The sequence below is a fragment of the Hylaeus anthracinus genome, unplaced genomic scaffold, assembly GCF_026225885.1.
Source record: "Hylaeus anthracinus isolate JK02 unplaced genomic scaffold, UHH_iyHylAnth1.0_haploid 11989, whole genome shotgun sequence".
Classification (NCBI taxonomy): Eukaryota; Metazoa; Arthropoda; class Insecta; order Hymenoptera; family Colletidae; genus Hylaeus; species Hylaeus anthracinus.
Window position 1 is genome coordinate 1,163,978 of NW_026534337.1, and position 17,479 is coordinate 1,181,456.

At 37.2% G+C, this 17,479-nt stretch overlaps 2 protein-coding genes across 3 annotated transcripts in view; one reads left to right on the forward strand and one right to left on the reverse strand.

Moving 5' to 3' along the window:
• The window catches only part of LOC128888043 (uncharacterized), an 18,442-nt gene extending 16,571 nt beyond the window's left edge, over positions 1-1,871 (forward strand). Inside the window, exons 9-10 of the mRNA XM_054144651.1 lie at positions 1,049-1,181; positions 1,271-1,871. Coding sequence (XP_054000626.1) covers positions 1,049-1,181; positions 1,271-1,324 — 187 coding nt within the window. The 3' untranslated portion in view covers positions 1,325-1,871. The remainder of the gene's footprint in view (positions 1-1,048; positions 1,182-1,270) is intronic.
• Positions 1,872-2,236: 365 nt separating this feature from the next.
• LOC128888026 (uncharacterized) overlaps positions 2,237-17,479 on the reverse strand; it is a 189,184-nt gene continuing 173,941 nt past the window's right edge. For both annotated transcript variants that reach the window (XM_054144619.1, XM_054144620.1), the window contains exons 5-7: positions 13,310-13,537; positions 12,549-12,859; positions 2,237-5,902 (exon numbers count right to left, since the gene is read on the reverse strand). In XM_054144619.1, the coding sequence (XP_054000594.1) occupies positions 5,395-5,902; positions 12,549-12,859; positions 13,310-13,537 (1,047 nt within the window). In that variant the 3' untranslated portion in view covers positions 2,237-5,394. The remainder of the gene's footprint in view (positions 5,903-12,548; positions 12,860-13,309; positions 13,538-17,479) is intronic.

A 17,479-nucleotide genomic window follows, 5' to 3' on the forward strand; every position in this document is an offset into this window, starting at 1 on the left:
TTTTTTAAATCTCAATTTTCAAAATTTATTCAACATTGTCGAAATATTCAATATACTCATGTTCTAAACATAAATTTCATTTTAACGTTCATTTCGATCGTTCGGAAAACGTTTTGGGAATGTTCACACCGAACGTCCCAGGGACGTTCAGAGAACGTTCTGGGAATGTCTAGATCGGACGTCCCAGGGACGTTCACAGGACGTTCAGGAAACGTTTGGACGTTATCTGGACGTCCCGAACGTTCACTAACGGACGTCTTATGGATCTAAGATGGCTACCTTTGCTTGCTTCAGTACCTAAGACGTCCCTGTGCTATCTGGGTATTTCATTTTGCATAGGTGTAAATATTTTGGAAATATGCAGTACATGTATTTCATATTCTGGTACGTCGTAAATACATAAAATTTGTACATATTGTTCAAGATAGAAATCTTATTTTTCCAATCATCATTGTTGTGACACGATTCAATCTTTTCGTTAATAAAGTAATTCGAGTTATGTAATGTAGAACCATAATGGATCAGATTGAATATAAAATAAACTCACAAATACTTTATGAATTTCATTAATCTTGTAGTAAGATCAAATACTTAACAGTGGTTGTTAGTTCCCTTTGAAGTCGTTAAAAGTTGGTCTAAGAAGATTAGGAACTCAGGATGAAAATATTACTAAACAAAAATAAAAGTAAGTCTTTGATTTTGCAAAAGTTGTTTCACCTTATGAGTAAATACTATCGTTTACTGTAAATTTTATTCACACAATAGTTAACGTAGAATGCTCTTTTTTATACACTTTAAAAAATAAATGTTGAAAAACATTAGCCATTCTATTCAAATTTATTATAACGAAAGGTAGAAAACTTAACGAAAAGATACGATGAACGCCATGTGGTTTGGGCTAGTATGATTGTATTTACGTAATACCTTTGCTTGCGCTGAACTAAAATTTCACAAAGTTAAATACGCAAAAACTTATGTTAAACCTAACGCGATTAAACAACCTAAACAAAATTTATTCAAGCATTACATTTTGCCAATTTTCTAACAGATACATGTCCAAATGGTACCAAACACCAGTAAGAATGCAAAGGGTACTTTACATAATGCAAATGAGATGCAGTAAAGCGTGTTCATTAACTGCGGGAGGATTGTACGACATGAATATAGAGAATTTTGGAATGGTATGTAACAATACAGATATAACGGAACAATATATTTTTAACGTTATTATGTAAACAGCACTTAATAACAAATACAATTTCGATTCAAGATTTTTAAAACGTGCATGTCGTATTTCACGATGTTGCTGTCAATGAAAGAGTAATTCGTCATTATTATTGAAGTGAACATTTTCTTGTTGGTGGAGAGTAGTATACTGGTCAATTGACATACAACAAAATAAACTGCTTGTACTCTAAATAATGGTCGAGTTGAAAAGTTATAGGATTATATTACATATGTGTAGTAAAGTTTCATTGAACATTTCAATAAACTTGTTGAACTATATGGCTTTTAACTGTTATTATTTAAATGAACCTCTCATATAAATACTAAAGATTATTCCTTGCGGTACAAGGACAATTCATGAAATTATTAAATTCTTGCACCTGATAATCTAGCACAAGGATGTTTGAACCTTTTAGGCCAATACAATGTACTTCTGAATTACAGTTAAAATGTTCAGTTACATTATGTATGTAAATTATTGTGTTTCTTAATTGATCGTTAAATAAGAACATCTGATTATTGTTTTGCATAATTTGCTTTACATTGTAAGTTTTACAATGTAATCGAGATAAACTATGGCGAACCGGATTGGTGATGCTCATGGGCCAGTGTTGGCCTGTGGGTCGTAGTTTGAAGACCCCTAACATAGCATAAACATTCCTAAATCAGTATCAAACACTCTTCAGTTTTTCCAACAGTCATTCTGCTTTTTCTCGATACCACATATGTTTTGTATTATCCGATGTAATAGAGATATTGCAGGTGGCCAAGGTAAGTGAAAAACACCCTGTATATACGATATAGTTTCATCAAATAATTTAAAATTCAAATATTCGTACAATTTTACACGTGTTTCGGACTTATATTACGCAATATATTTTCAAGGGAATCAAAATACATATTGTCGTCGTATAATATTTATTAACTTTTTCAACACGACCAAGCGGCATGTTGATTGTGGCTCAGCACCGATCACGTGTACGTAATCACCTATCCTACATGCTGTGTACGTAAATATACGTACACATTTGTGTATACACATATATACATAAATGTATGTGCGCGTAAAAAAGTGTGGACCTTATGAAAGAAATAGAAACAGTTTGCCGTCTTCATTGTCATAACGCTCGAATTTGTAACAACTACTTAGCTGACATAATAATACTTCATCCCTCTTCATCTTTGTGAGCATAATTAACAATCATCGTCCATAGTATGACTATCTTTATGTAACAACATTATCAGAAATTACTTTCGCCAGATAATGGAAAAGTATATTCGCGAGACTGGTCGATAACGATTAAAATCGTTAAAACGTAATTAACATTAATTCAAGTTAACGCAAGATTTCTCCTAAACTAAGAGGTTGTTCGTAGCGTAACGCAATTTGTCGGATAGAAATTGCTAGATGCAAACGGCGTTTTAAAAACATTACGCGTTCTACTCGTTCGCTATAGATTAAATACTAGATGTTCTAAATACATATTATACATACATAAACTACGACTAGGTATTGATCCTATGGATATGCGTATGTTTTATTTATACGTTGTGCGGATTTTATAGGTGTGTTCAAAAGAATGTACCATCGGTACAGTGTTACTATCAAATCTCACGTTATAGCCGGCAATGTAGACCGATTGTGTAGGCCTTGCTTGGTAAACATCTACATCTTAATCAGTTTCACGGTGATCGGCTTCGTTCTAACAGAAAGAAACTTATAAGTAAATACACGTATAAAATCGTGAAAGAAGCACCATAGCGTAAGAGTTGCAGGATCGACCCGGAAAGTTCACTCGATACTTTCCTGGCCGGTCATGAGTCCTTCTCACGTAGAAAAATATTATTCATTAGCTTTTCGATGAGCGTCGCGCCTTCGTCAACGACAGTACTCCGTATTGGTTCGTTGACAGGCACCGTTCTCCATTTTCGAAAACGAAATCTATCAGGTGTGGACCGCAAATTGTAGAAAAAACGGTATGTCCCCCTTCCCTCGAGCGCCGGATTAAGATTTTGTAGACCCTTGGGCTACAGGTACTGTGAGCATATATATGTATACAGTACATTGTTATCTTTGCCATAGTTTCTTTGCTACAAATATGTATATGTATATACAGTATATTAGTTAAATCCTTTAGGATATTTGAGGCTCTTACGTCCCAGTTTTTTGTACTTGATATTAATCGAGGCTTCCCAGTGTAAGCCATATCCTATGGATAAGAGACTCCGACGTGAGTAGCTTAGAATCAAAAATATCCAGCAAACCCCAACAAAAACTGTTGAAAGGAATACAGCAGCTACAATTAAAACAGCCGATCGACTAGATAATATTCACAAATTCGTCCTACCAAAATAAAGTACCTAAACTTTATGGACTTTCAAAATTCATAAACTCAATATCATACTTTGACCAATCGTAGGCACAATAATAGTCTCAATATATAAACTTGCAAAATACCATATCATCGACCATACATCTCTCACCTACAACATAGATAAGCATGCACGAAATTTGCACATGTACATGAAATCAAAGTCATCTACAAATAATTATGAAATTTTAATGTATTTACATATAACAGTAAACATGTAAAACTACTAAAATATATTAAAATTTTGTTGTTTATTTTTATTCATTTTTTTTCATCCTTATAGTCACATGAAATTTGTATGGAAAAAGAGGATAAATCTCACGTTGCTATTCTCAATGAAAAATAAATAACAAAAATTGTGTTACTATTAGATATGAACACGCTGACATTTTACAATTATTTGTTATGCGAAATAAAAATTCGTAAAAGATATAATTTTTTCTTTCGCACGAATGATGATAGCCTCTTAATCCTACCCCTCTCCCTTCAAGAATAATTTAGTAATCATCTTCTTAATCGATAGAGCAGTCAATATTTGCAAGAATGAAAATCTCGATGAAGAAATAGAGCTTACATTAAGAACGCTTTACTTTTAAATAGTTTCAACAAGAACAAAGTATAGGAAAGTCTAAAGTAGATAAAACAATAGGAAGAAACAGAAATACGGATGAAGAGAGAAAAACTCTCAAGTATTACCATTAAGTATATAGAAAATATCGTGCTCATGCGGTTAAGTATACATTGGTGAAACTGAAAATGCGATGTTTACGTCTGAAAGAACACGAAAGATGCGTCAGATTAGGCTACATACGATCAACTGTAGCAAAACACCAAATAATTACGAGCCATCAAATACTTTTTGACAAAACGAAATTAATCGAAATATCATTGGAGACATAGGATATATTTTGAACCCTATCTGGAACACACTGTTCCCAATTTTTCGGTAGTTCATCTAAATAATCGGAACAACTTCCATAGATGACCAGTAAACCGTGTCACGTCAATAATGTCAGTGTGTCATTTATTTCTAAAGTTAGCTGCAATACTGACGAAACATCGGAGTATTTTATCCAAAAGACACGGTTTACAACCGTAAGTCTCAGTTAGTATCAATTAAATCCTTTGTTAATCCTTTGCACTTCTGAAGTTTCTCTACGACACCATGCAAATTCTGCGTCATGGCTTTTCGGGCCTCATTATGATGACACGTTGTGTAGGGAAACCGTTTGAAGCACAAGGGATTAAAATACATAATTTAAAATATCTATATTTGATTTAACAATCACAAATAAAACAACTTTTCACTTAACGTCTGTAAGTCCTTGAGCTAGCGAAGGTCCTTAGGCTGTAGCCCCTAAAGTCTATGCCTTAATCCGACTCTATACCCCCTCTTCTAATCCCGACTTGGTGGAATTTCTCGCAGAAAGCGACGATCTACTGTGAGAAATTAACACGTTGGCTGTCACAGTTTTGTTACTTTTGTTGAACAAAATGCTTCACGACACAACTCTTTGCACAGGCGCCAGCTACGAGGTAACTCGTTACTTATTTTATTTTTGAATAAATATTTGGTACTCTAACGCATACTATTTTTATTCTCCCTTCAAACGTTCATTATTTATAATTTACTTGTAGATGGCGTCTGATGACAAATCGTCAGCTACGAGCGATGCTCGTAGTTAACAGACAACGTGTGTTAAGGGCCACCATAGTTATAGAAATAGGTTCTCGCTACTTTGGGCGTACCAGTAAAATTACCAATGTCCCACAAGATGTCGACGATGGTTTTCTGCTACCTGACCGATTTCAACACAGGACCTGTTTTTATCCGTGGTGTCATCGCCGGTATTGGGTCCAATGTTGGTAGTAAACATTCGGTATTCAGGTCCGCCCAAGTTTTGCCAACGCTGTCTGATAATCTATCCTTGTATTTGTAGGCCGTTCTATCGACTACCGATTGAGTCTTTATACAGTCGTCGCCGCCGAATTCGCAGACCCGATAATGGTGTAAAATCGCAGCTTCCGACGGTACGTTTAGAGTTCCGTGTCCAGGTATGAATTCCCAAACAAAGTGATTACCAGCTTCGACGATGTCCTGCGGCTTGCAGACATACTTTGAGCGCTGTTTCTGTGGGTGCAGTTTAGTTCTACGTCTCGTTTTCCTTAATGTGATTAAACCAGCTTCGATTGGTGTCCGGCTCATCACTATGAATGGGTCGTCGGCCCATTGTAAATAAAAAAAAGCGTTTTGAAAGGAATATGCTCCGGTGGACTTTGTGTTTATACGACTGGTCATCCATCTGGAAAACGATAAGTCCTGGTTAAAAATGTAAGTGGTCCAGACACTAGTTTTTGGTTTGTTTTAAGTAATAAAATGCATGCAAGTCATTGGTAAGGGGATGGTGTTTAAAATTTGAAACTAGAGTAAACCTCCTTTCCCTATAAACTGCGATTCCCTTTTCTCTACTTATAAATATAACCACTGAAGATAACTATAGTTTCATGATTGATGTATATATTACACGTGACACTTTCAATCTTAAAAATTCCTGCTGCAAAGACTGCTTATTTTCCTCTTTGTCTATTTCAATTTATCTTTTTTGCTATTTTTGATTATACAGAGTGGGGAAAAAGTATGGAAACCCCTAGATATCTCGCGAGTTTAGTGATAAAACAAAAAAGCAAAGGTCACACCTTAGGTAACTTTCAACAAAGAATCCAATGGTGATCTTGGTTAGACCATTGAACCTCATTTTCAAGGTCAACTTGATTTCTATAAATGGGAATCCCTATTTTTGATGCCATATAAGGGAATCCTTCTGGGTACAAATGGAAAAATTGGTGTTACTATCAGGTACTTACAGTCAGTGTAAGAAGTACTCGTACAACAACCAATTTAAGATCAATGATTCCTATACGAATACTTCTTACGCTGACTGTATGTAGTATATAAAATCGATTACAACAATTTTCGTTAAAAAATTCTAATGTCAATTGCCAGGTGTACAGAGCTACGACATGCAACCTTGGTAATTAATAACTCAGCAACAGTTTATGTAAAGTACATGTGTAGCACAAAGTACATCTCTAAAGAACAATTTTCCGTATTGTTCAAGGCAATGGAGATATTTAGGGTGGTCACATTAAATGGGATAATTAACCAGCGTGTGTAACTTTAGATAAGTACGACCGATTTGTTTCTATACTGCACTAGACAACATTTATTTGCTGTTCAACTTCCTAATGAAATACCGTGATGAAACGTCATATAATGGTCACCAATCTATGAACTGCGGGGCAAGTATTGATCCACGATGACTTACCAATTGATTTATTAACTAAATATAACATCATCATTATCATTAGAAATGATTATCAATAGAAAAATAAAATTTTTGATAGACTTCAAGTTTTTTACCAATTACTGTTCAATTTATGTAATATTCCAACTATGACGAATGATTTCAACTTTGACATTCCTACTTCTACAAATAAATTGAAGATGACCATTTCTACTTTTACAAACAACTGGAACTTTCTTATTTTAACTTACATATCCAATATATGTAAGAGGTAATTCTGTTAGAGAAATAATTTTAGAGGTTGGTATTGCTTCTATTAGTAAAGGTGGCAACACTGAAAAACAACAGAATGTGTGCGAGTGCGAATGTGTCCGGGGCAGACCCTGTTAGAATGTCGGAATTAACGAACGTGCTAAGCGTAAAACTGCAAAACGTGGTTCGAGAATTTTATTTAATAATCTAAGGAAATCGTACATAATAATCGCAGATACCGAGTGTTCATTTAGTGTGTTAAATTAACCACAAACTGAATATATTTTTCTTTATATTATTTACGAAACATAAATAATTGCGCACGTTTTATTTCCTTCCCTCGCTGAACCTTAACAAATTCCACCAAATGTAAATTCGTAGAGACTCGTAAGAATGTGTACATCTTGTTATATAATAAAATAATTTTTGAAAATTGCACTAAAAAGTATAAAATAATTTTTATTTCATTTATATTAAATGATATTCAATAATATATTAAATTTCTATTTCCGTTATATTAAATTATGTTAAATAATCTTTTCGTAGTCGGCACAAAATTAAAAATGTTTATTTCTTGCTTGAGTTAGTTTTTGGTGAATGCGGCAATGTTGAGTGCTTTTAATGTATACACGTATACTGTCTACGTGAAAGTCCAGGTCGATCCCCTGGGCTTGTTGATGCCAATAGACTTCCCCAGAAAAAGAGAACCCAAAAGCAAAACTCCCTAGAATTGATCAAGTCTAGAGTTTTACGTGGTTTCCGAGTAGCTGCCTCGATGAAATGTAATAATGGAGAGGGCTTATCTTTCCATTCTCTTTCCTGGCCGGCTGTGTGAGGGTTCGTTAGAATAAGAAACCCTACCAGTGGTCACTGGTACTAATAATCAGTTATTAGGCGCCTGTTTGTCCTTTTACAAACCCATCACCTTCGTGTGGGTGCAGGTATGGCCGTATAGCCAAGGTACTGTCCTATGGAACGCTCAGCCAGACAAGAAAGGTATACGTGAAAGTACTGTCTGAGTAGATTTGGAATAGTTTTTGCTGGAGGCGCCGATGGAGAAAGTGTTAATATGTGTATATGATGTCTAAAGTAGATATGACGATTGCAATAATTTAAGGGCATAAGATTTGTCCCTCAGACAGAAATTTAAACCAAATTTGGTAATTTTTAATGTAAGTAATTTTCAATTTTGCGCCGGCTACGAAAAGATTATTTAACATAATTTAATATAAAGGAAATGAAAATTTAATATATTATTGAATATAATTTAATATAAATGAAATAAAAATTATATCATACTTTTTAGTGCAATTTTAATATTTTTTCGAAGTCGGTTATATTTTTGTCCAAAAATTATTTTATTTAACTCTTTTTAGTGGTAATCTATAATCAATAGGTTTCATGCAATAACAATAGTTATGAGCAATATACAGGATGACCCAAAAATGTTGGAGGTCCTTGAAAGGGGTAGTTCCGGGACAGGTGGGGTGGTGATTTGAAACAATTATTCCTTAGCGAAAATGGTGTTCAAGGCTTTGTTAAGGGGATATTCCAGAAAGAGAAACTCACGATCAATCAGAAAAATAAATGCTGTTATAACAGTCAAGGATTTAATAATGTGGCTGCAAACTGTAGGGAATCTAGAAAGAATGTAACGCATACAAGAAGAGGACATAGAAGAAATTTTCAAAGAGGATTTCAAGGTAGATCAAGCAGACAGATTAATGTAAGAGGGGAAACTTCATTGCAAACCACAGATAAAGCTATCCAAAGAGTTAATGAAATTTAACAAACAAAAGCGACTTGTGAAGGAACTAAAAAAGAATTTAAGGTGGGTACAAATGATAATTGTCGTATTTGGTTATTGGATTCTGGTTCCATGAGTCATATGACCTATGATAAACTAATATGTAATAAATTGATTGATGAAAAGAGAGAAATTGCATTAGCAGATAAAGAAGGAAAAACATTCACATCTGAGAGTATTGGTGAAGTAGTATTAAGACAATCTGGAACAAAGAAAAATGTGAGACTTGAAAAAGTATTGTATTACACGCCTCCTTCTCGAGATCAACCTGCAGTACCCCCACTTCCCGCCGATATCGCCTCCCATTCTTTCGTTTTGTGCCGATTAGCCATCAAATCGTAAAATTGAATAGAATGTCTAAAGACTTATGGAAATGGTGCGAGCAGAGAAATTTGTGGATTTTCGCGTCGTACATTCCATCCGAAATGGATTATGAAGCTGATACAGAATCACGAAAATTAGAGTCTAACACCGAGTTCGAGCTGTCGCGTGGAGCCTTCGAGAAATTAAGCGCATTGTATGGTAGACCAGACATCGATCTATTTGCGAGCCGAGTAAATGCCAAATGTGCTATTTATGTATCCTGGCATAGGGACCCGGACGTATTTGTTGTGGATGCGTTTACGCTCTTTTGGAAACCCTTTTTCTTTTACGCCTTTCCACCATTCTCGATCATTCTGTGAGTCATGCAAAAAATTAAGAATGAGAGATCAAAGGGTATTGTTGTGGTACCTAAGTGGCCTTCTCAACTGTGGTTCCCTATTTTTCAGTCCCTGTTAATCTCAGAACCGTTAAAGTTTAGACCTAATTCGAGTATAATTGTTTGCTCCAACAGGAACGCGTCAAAATTTTGGAAGAACCTTACCCTGGTTGCAGGAGTCTTGTCCGGATAAGCTTTGAGATGAAGAAGGTTCTAAAAGATTCAATGAAAATATTGTTGGCATCGCTCAGCAACTCATCATGGAAACAATATGAATCCGCTTTGAGGAAATGGTGGTCTCTTTGCCAAACGAGAAAAATCAGCCCGTACTCAAATTCTGTTCCAAATGTTTTAACTTTTCTGACAGAAGCATTTGAAAAGGGAGGTTCTCAGGGCACATTGAATTCTTATAGATCCGCTATTTTGTTGCTCGTAGGTCCAGAGTAAGCTCAGGATTTTAGGTTAAAAAGATTTTTCAAGGCAATGAGTAGATTGAGGCCGTCGAGGCCTAAGTATAGTTCAACTTGGGATCCGAAGATGGTCGTAGATTATTTAGTTACGTTGCTGCCAAATGAGAAAATGAACTTGAGAGACTTGTCGTTAAAACTTATCATCTTACTCGCTCTTACTACGGGTCATCGAATGCAAACCTTTTCGCTAATAAAATTAGAAAATATTCAGCGTAAGAGTAATGTAATAGAAATAAAGATTCCTGCACATATAAAAACATCGAGCAAAAACAGGAATCACCCCGTACTGGTGCTTCCTTTTTATTCAGCAAACGTCAAAATTTGTGTTGCTTCGGCTCTGGAGTGTTATATCGCGAGGACCGCGAGTATTCGAGGGTCAGAAAGTTCGGTGTCCGTATCATTTAAAAAACCGTTTGGGGCTGTTGGAGCTCAATAACTTAGCCGTTGGACTAAGGAAGTTCTGGGTAAAAACGAGTTAGACACAGATATTTTCACCGCTTATTCCACGAGACACGCGTCGACTTCGGCGGAGAAGAGAAAGGAACTTGATTTAGATACTTTAAGACGAACGGCGGGTTGGACTGTCAACTCGCAAACTTTTGCAAAATTTTATAATTCACCGTTATTGAATCCTACTGATTCTTTTGCTAACACGATATTAGGTGATTAAAAAAAAATAGTCGTGTTTGGAGTAGAGAAAAATGTTCTATTCTTTATATATAAAATAGTTCTGAGTAAAGTAATGTTTATAAAGGGTCTTTTTTACTTTACTTCCGTTTTATCGCTGTAACAAGCGTTGAACATCTACAGGTTGATCTCGAGAAAGAGGCGCGTGATACAATTACATGATTAAACGAACTTACCTAAGTGAAGTTCTATCATAATTGTATGAAGCGCCTCTTTCGAGATGATCAACCCCACCCTATAAATCCCTAAGTCAATCTTTCATTGACACCCATATAATTGTTACGGCTTAGCTTTAAAATAATGAAGCTTGACGGAGGTGCAGACATGGGAGACGATACCCGCCCCTTTTTTGATTTTTAGCTTTGAAGTTTGTGGCGATATCGGTGGGAAGTGGGAGTACTACAGGTTGATCATCTTGAAAGAGGCGCTTCATACAATTATGATAGAACTTCACTTAGGTAAATTGGTTTAATCATATAATTATGCATGTTTGATTTGAATACTAATTTGCTTTCTGTAGCTAAAATAGACCATGGTTATAATGTAAAATTCAATAAATTTGGAGCTCTGATATATAAAGAACCAAATGAGGTAGAAATGACAGCAGTTTGAGTGGATAATGGATATTACGTAAGAACATTCATCGAGGAAGAAGAGGCAGTGGCGATTTCAATGGATGATCTTTGGCACAAGAGATTAGGTCACGCTAATAAAGAAGTTCTAGAAAAAATAAAGGAGAATCTAGTAATAGGAATGACAAATAAGGTAAGGATGGAATGTAGACCATGTGTTGCGGGAAGACTTGTAGAAAGCATCATCAAAGATTAGAAGGAAGACAGACAAACAACATTATGCAATTGTGGCATATAGATTTGGTAGGATCTATTAAGCCATCATCACATGGAAGAAAGAATTATATAATGACAGTGGTCGATGATTATTCCAGAATGATATTTGTACAATTACCAGACTGAATCAAAAATTGAAGAGAATAAGATCAGACAATGGTGGAGAATTTCTAGGAAGAGATTTAAAATATTGGTTTCAACAAAAGGAAATTAAACATGAACAAAGTCCCCCCATGATCCCACAATGTAACGGGAGAGCAGAAAGAGCAAATAAAACAATAATAGAAACTATCAGAACAATAATGTCTGATTCACAGCTACCTTTAGCTTTCTGGGGAGAGGCAGTTTATACTGCTGTATATATAAGAAATCGGGTAAAATCAGAAGTGCATGATAAAACTCCATATGAGATACGGTATAATAGAAGGCCAAATGTGCAACATTTAAGAAGGTTTGGCATATCTATTGAATAAAGGGGAAGGGAGGCAAAAGTTTGATCCAAAGACTGAAAAAGGAATTTTTGTGGGATATAGTACAAATAATACCTACCGAATATATATTTCAAAGGCAGATAAAATCAGGTGTGATTGTGATGTAAAATTTGAAGGGAACATGAATGGATCAGAACTGTTGTACAATAATAAAAGAAATGTTGAAGATGTATGCGTGGAGAGTGAGTTAGGTTGGTATGCGTGTGAGGAAAAAAGGTTAGAGCGAATAAAGTTAAAAAAGCATGCACGTAGGATTAATAATGTCTTAATATTCTAATCAATTATTAAATATATTAATCACAAAAAGTGTCCAAATTTGTCCCACCTTCCCACATATATGACTACTTGGTTTCATGTTATATGATCGGTGAATGTTAACAAGCTCTCACCTTATAAGATCAATTATCGTGTCGTTGTGCCTCGGTATAATAAACTCGTCGAGGTCCACCAACGCCACGTACTCGTATTTGTACATAGATCGATAAAGGCAATCGTTCAGGGCGGCGAACAATCCTTCTGTACGAATTTCTCGTTGCGAAATCATGTCCAAATGATGCCAAGGTAACACAGTAACGAGACCTTTAGCTTCGTAGTACTTGAGAGCGCATCCGGCCTCTGCGCCAACCGTGTCATTGTACAGAGTCACGTGGGCAGCGCCAAGCAGTCTATGCAACTCGATAAACTCCACGAGTTGCAGCACCTATAAAATTTTCATACATGTACAGACGGATTAAAAAAACGTGTCGCAAGTTCAGTTCAGGTATCCCGGGTATTAATGTATCGATTCGACCCGGTAGTATTGTGGCTCGACACCCTCAGCGTTAAATTCTTGCTTTCTAATCGAGAATGTAATAATTTCAGTATAACATCTACATCTAATATATTTCGTGTATTTAATCAATTTTAAAGTTGGAACAACCAGTTTTAAATTAAAACTCTTAATTTACTTCAATGTAATCCTTAATTAGTCCTTTCGCATATAACAACGTCTGACACGTAGTAAGGAATTCGTGTCGAACATGAAAAGTACATGAGTCCGACACGTCGTATAAATATGTATAAAGGATTTTATAACCGTGGCTGATCGAATCGAGCGTAATACGTTTCTACGATACATTTTCATTGAAATCTCGATGATTTTGCAACATACTCTATTGTAATCGTAATGCAAGGGTTTCACGCAGACGGCCAACAATTCCTTCTCTTTCGACCTAGTTTCCGGTCGGTTCTGAACGAGGATCCGATTCGTTGGGACTGCTTTAAGCCTCGCCACGACGCTAACCGTTTCTGGCACTTTGTCGGTCGTGGGTGATTCCTTGGGCAACGGACAAATCACAAAGCAGGCACTGTACTTCAGGCTCCAGTTCTCTCTGATCACCTATCGGAATATGGTCACAGTAGTTATTAGTTTCACTTAAAAATGCAACATTTCCTTACCAAAGACGAATGAAACATAGTAGAACTTCCGTTATTGACATTTATAGCACGACTCTTAAGACGGTTTCCTGCCATGATAGATTAAAACTCTTTGGGCTCATTAGTTTAGAAGAAAAAAATGTCAAATATTGCTTATTTTTTGACCCGACAAGGCAGAAATATCCCTTAAATGAACCCTATTAAATATGGGTTGAATTGTTGGAATGGCTATAACGATAATTATGTAACTCAAAATAAACAAAAATCCTCTGTAAATGTAGATTAACAATTTAGCAATTCCAAGGGATGATGAATATGTTTTGTATAACAAGTTTGAAGTAACATAGCTTACAACTCCAGATAGCACAGGGACGTCTTATGTACGTCCATAAGACGTCCGGTACTGACGTCCAAACGTCCCCTGAATGTTCTGTGAACGTCCTGTGAACGTCCCTGGAACGTCCCAATTACATCGTAGGATGTCCCTGGGACCTCCGACGTGTACATTCTATGTACGTCCTTGGGACGTCCGATGTGGACATTCCCAAAACGTTTTCCGATCGATCGAAATGAACGTTAAAATAAAATTTATGTTTAGAAGATGTGTGTATTGAATATGTGGAAAATGTTGAATAAATTTTGAAAATTAAGATTTAAAAAAAAATTAAATTTTAATTTTATATATTTTCTTTTATTTGTTGGTAGATTTTAGTTAACTGTATTTATTTCTTGTAACTGGATTCCATGAAAACGACCAACAAATCTTTCAACTGTATTTCGCGCCTCTTCCTCGAGATCAACATGGTAGTACCCCCCCTCTCATGCCGATGTCACCACAAATTTACAGTAAAAAAGAAGTTTTTTCTACCCACCACGGCGCGCGTGTCGCGTATTTATTCTTTTTTCTTGTGCCGAAAGCCACGGACGTATTTTGACAGTTTTCCGTAGATTGGTGAGGAATGGGGAAAAAGGAAAGTCGCCGGAATGATTCCGACGAAGAAAATAAGGAGAATCACCTCGAGAAACGATTGAGGCGTCTAGAACGTCGCGAAAGAAAGAGAAAAAGGGAGCGACGTAGAAAACGAAGTAAGTATGTTGGTCTGTTACAGGATAAGTAAGGGCTAGGGCGTTACGAAAATCGAGCGTAAATCGACTCAAGAGAGTCGTTGTATCTTTCCGCACAAGCGGTTTAGGAGAGGTTAGGCCTCGCTAAAACAAGCGAGTTAGGCCCGCTCGCATAGGAAAAGGTCCGAAGTGTGTTAAGGGACAAGGTCCCGGTGTTAAGGGAAACACATTTTGAGAAATGTCGAGATGTCTAAGGGACATTTTCAAAATTGACTCACATGGCTGTAGAAATAATTAGACAACATAAACTCAATTATTTCTAGGAGATATTTATTAAGAGTTTCTTTTAGATTGTTTGTTGTTGCCATAGGATACGGGCGTTCAACTTCAGAGTGTTCCTCGAGTTCGGAAATGAGTTCGAGGTTAGACTCGAGGTCCGATTCGAGATCGAGATCGGTTGCAAGGGTACGAGCGCAATCAAGAAGAAAATCGCCAGAAAAGATTGGTGAAGCACCGCCGGACACGAACTCTGCGCTGTTAGTAGACGTATTGAAGAATTCCGAGAGCGACAACCCGAAGCGAGTTATCGATGAAAAAGCGCTCGAAATCCTCGGGAAACATTTTATCTTCAGTAAGCTAGCGGGACCGCCGATTTGTGAGGAATTGGTGTCACGTTGGTCCGAGATATTAACAGTTGGGCTTCCCAAAGAGGCCGGGCAGCCTTACTCTTCAAGTATGGTACACCTGCTAATTGTCCTGTTGTGAATCCACCGAAGCTAAACCCAGAGGTTACGGCTTCACTCACAGAACCAGTCATTAGCAGAGATGCTCGTCTAGTGACAAAACACGACAAAGTGACTGTCTGCATCTCGGCGCTTGGGACTGTTGTCTCGAATTTATTATGCGGAGAGACAGTGTGTTCGCGCCAAATGCGCTTCCTAATGGGGATTGTCCATCAATATAGGGTTTGAATCCCGCACGAGTAAAAACCGTGTTTTGTTAGACCCGCTCTTTTGACAATTGACGTGCGTCTTCCCAAGGCGAAGAAGCCGCATGGGTTACGCGGGCATTCGTGAACGGGCTTGTCTGACGATCGGTCGCCTCGTGCTTGTCGCGTCAATCGCGTTTCTTCTTAGAATCATTTCTATTCCTCCTCTGTGGTACGTCCCAGTCGGAAGTACGTGTGTCGGAAGTGCCCTCTGCGGTGCGTCCGAGAGTGATTCGCGTGCAGAAGGATCCCTGTAGCGTACAGCGTTCGAGCCAGCGCACTGTTTGCAGCATGCAGTGTGCGAGCCAGCGTACTGATTGCCGCGTGCAGCGTGTGAGATTGACTGCAGCGAGCGAGGTGGTAAGCAATATGTTGTATTACGAGCGGTGGGTTGTTGAATGATCATTCGTTTAAAGTGTGCACGAATGATTCGAGTGTGGAATTGTACACACTTCGGTTGAGATTGTATTTGTAATTGTTCATGTAACAGTTTATAATTTGTATTTTCCTCCCCCTTTTTGGTTTCAAACAAGGACTTGCTTGAATTAGTAAATTCTACCTTTGGGTTGTTGAATACCAGGCTTTTCCCCACTTGGGAGTGGAGTTTTTACTGCCGGTATTCTGTCGAGTAGAATCAGTCAACGTAAATTCAACCGCCTTTTGAATAAACGGTTTCTTTGTGTCCCCCCCCCCCCCCCCCGTACATCGTTGTCTTTTATTTTACCATCCGCCGTTACGGCTTCGCCGATTACACCTCACCTACCTCCTCACGTTCCCATTAATGTGTTATGAGACTTATGCGTAATTCATGATATATGTTTACTCCAGTGATGAGACAGTGATTTCGCGGGTAGCTCGTGTCGGTCGCTACACAGTGGAAAGACTTGCTCTAATAGAAGTCTTATCCGACACTGAAAAGCTTCTCGTTGATTAAAATTTTGTTCGAAACACTGGTAGTTCAAAATTCGGTTCCTCGGGAACCGCATTGGTCACATTTTGAAAGATCTTTAATCAAAGAACAAATCGATAAATTAGTTGATAAAGGGACTATGCGGAAGTGCGAACGAGCCAAAGGGGAGTTTATATCGCCAATTTTTCTTATTCCAAAACTAAATGGTTCTAGTCACCTTATTCTCAATTTAAAGAGTCTGAACGAATTTATTGATGCAGAGCACTTTAAATTGGAGGATTTGCGAACAGCTCGAGATTTAGTATCTGAGGGGTCGTACATGGCTACGCTAGACTTAAAAGACGCGTATTACGTAGTTCCGATTGCTGAATCGTACAAGAAATATCTTCGATTTCTGTTTTGCGGCGAGTGTTTTGAATTCTCGTGCCTGCCATTCGGCCTCAATATAGCGCCATACGTATTCACAAAAATTATGACGCCCGTGGTTGCATTTTTAAGAGAACAGGGATATATGTCCGTTATTTATTTGGATGATCTCTTATTTATTGATAGTACAATCGAGGAGTGCAAAATCAACGTTGAAATAACGAGTGCATTATTACGCGAACTGGGATTTATAATCAACATTGAGAAAAGTCAAATTAAGCCATCGAAACGTTGTAAATTCTTAGGATTTATTCTAAATACAGAGAGTATGTTAATCGAGCTTCCCGACAAAAAGAGAGAAAAATGCTTGATACGATCAAAAAATTTCGCGTAGGTCAGTCGTATTCGATACGCGAGTTTGCATCTTTCATTGGTAGTCTCGGCGATTGTTGCAAAGCCTCGAAATATGCCTGGGCGTGTATGAAAGATCTGGAACGAGAAAAGATGTTTGCTCTTCGAGAAAACGGAGATAATTTTGAAGCAATTATGAGGCTGTCGGACAACGTCCGAGAAGA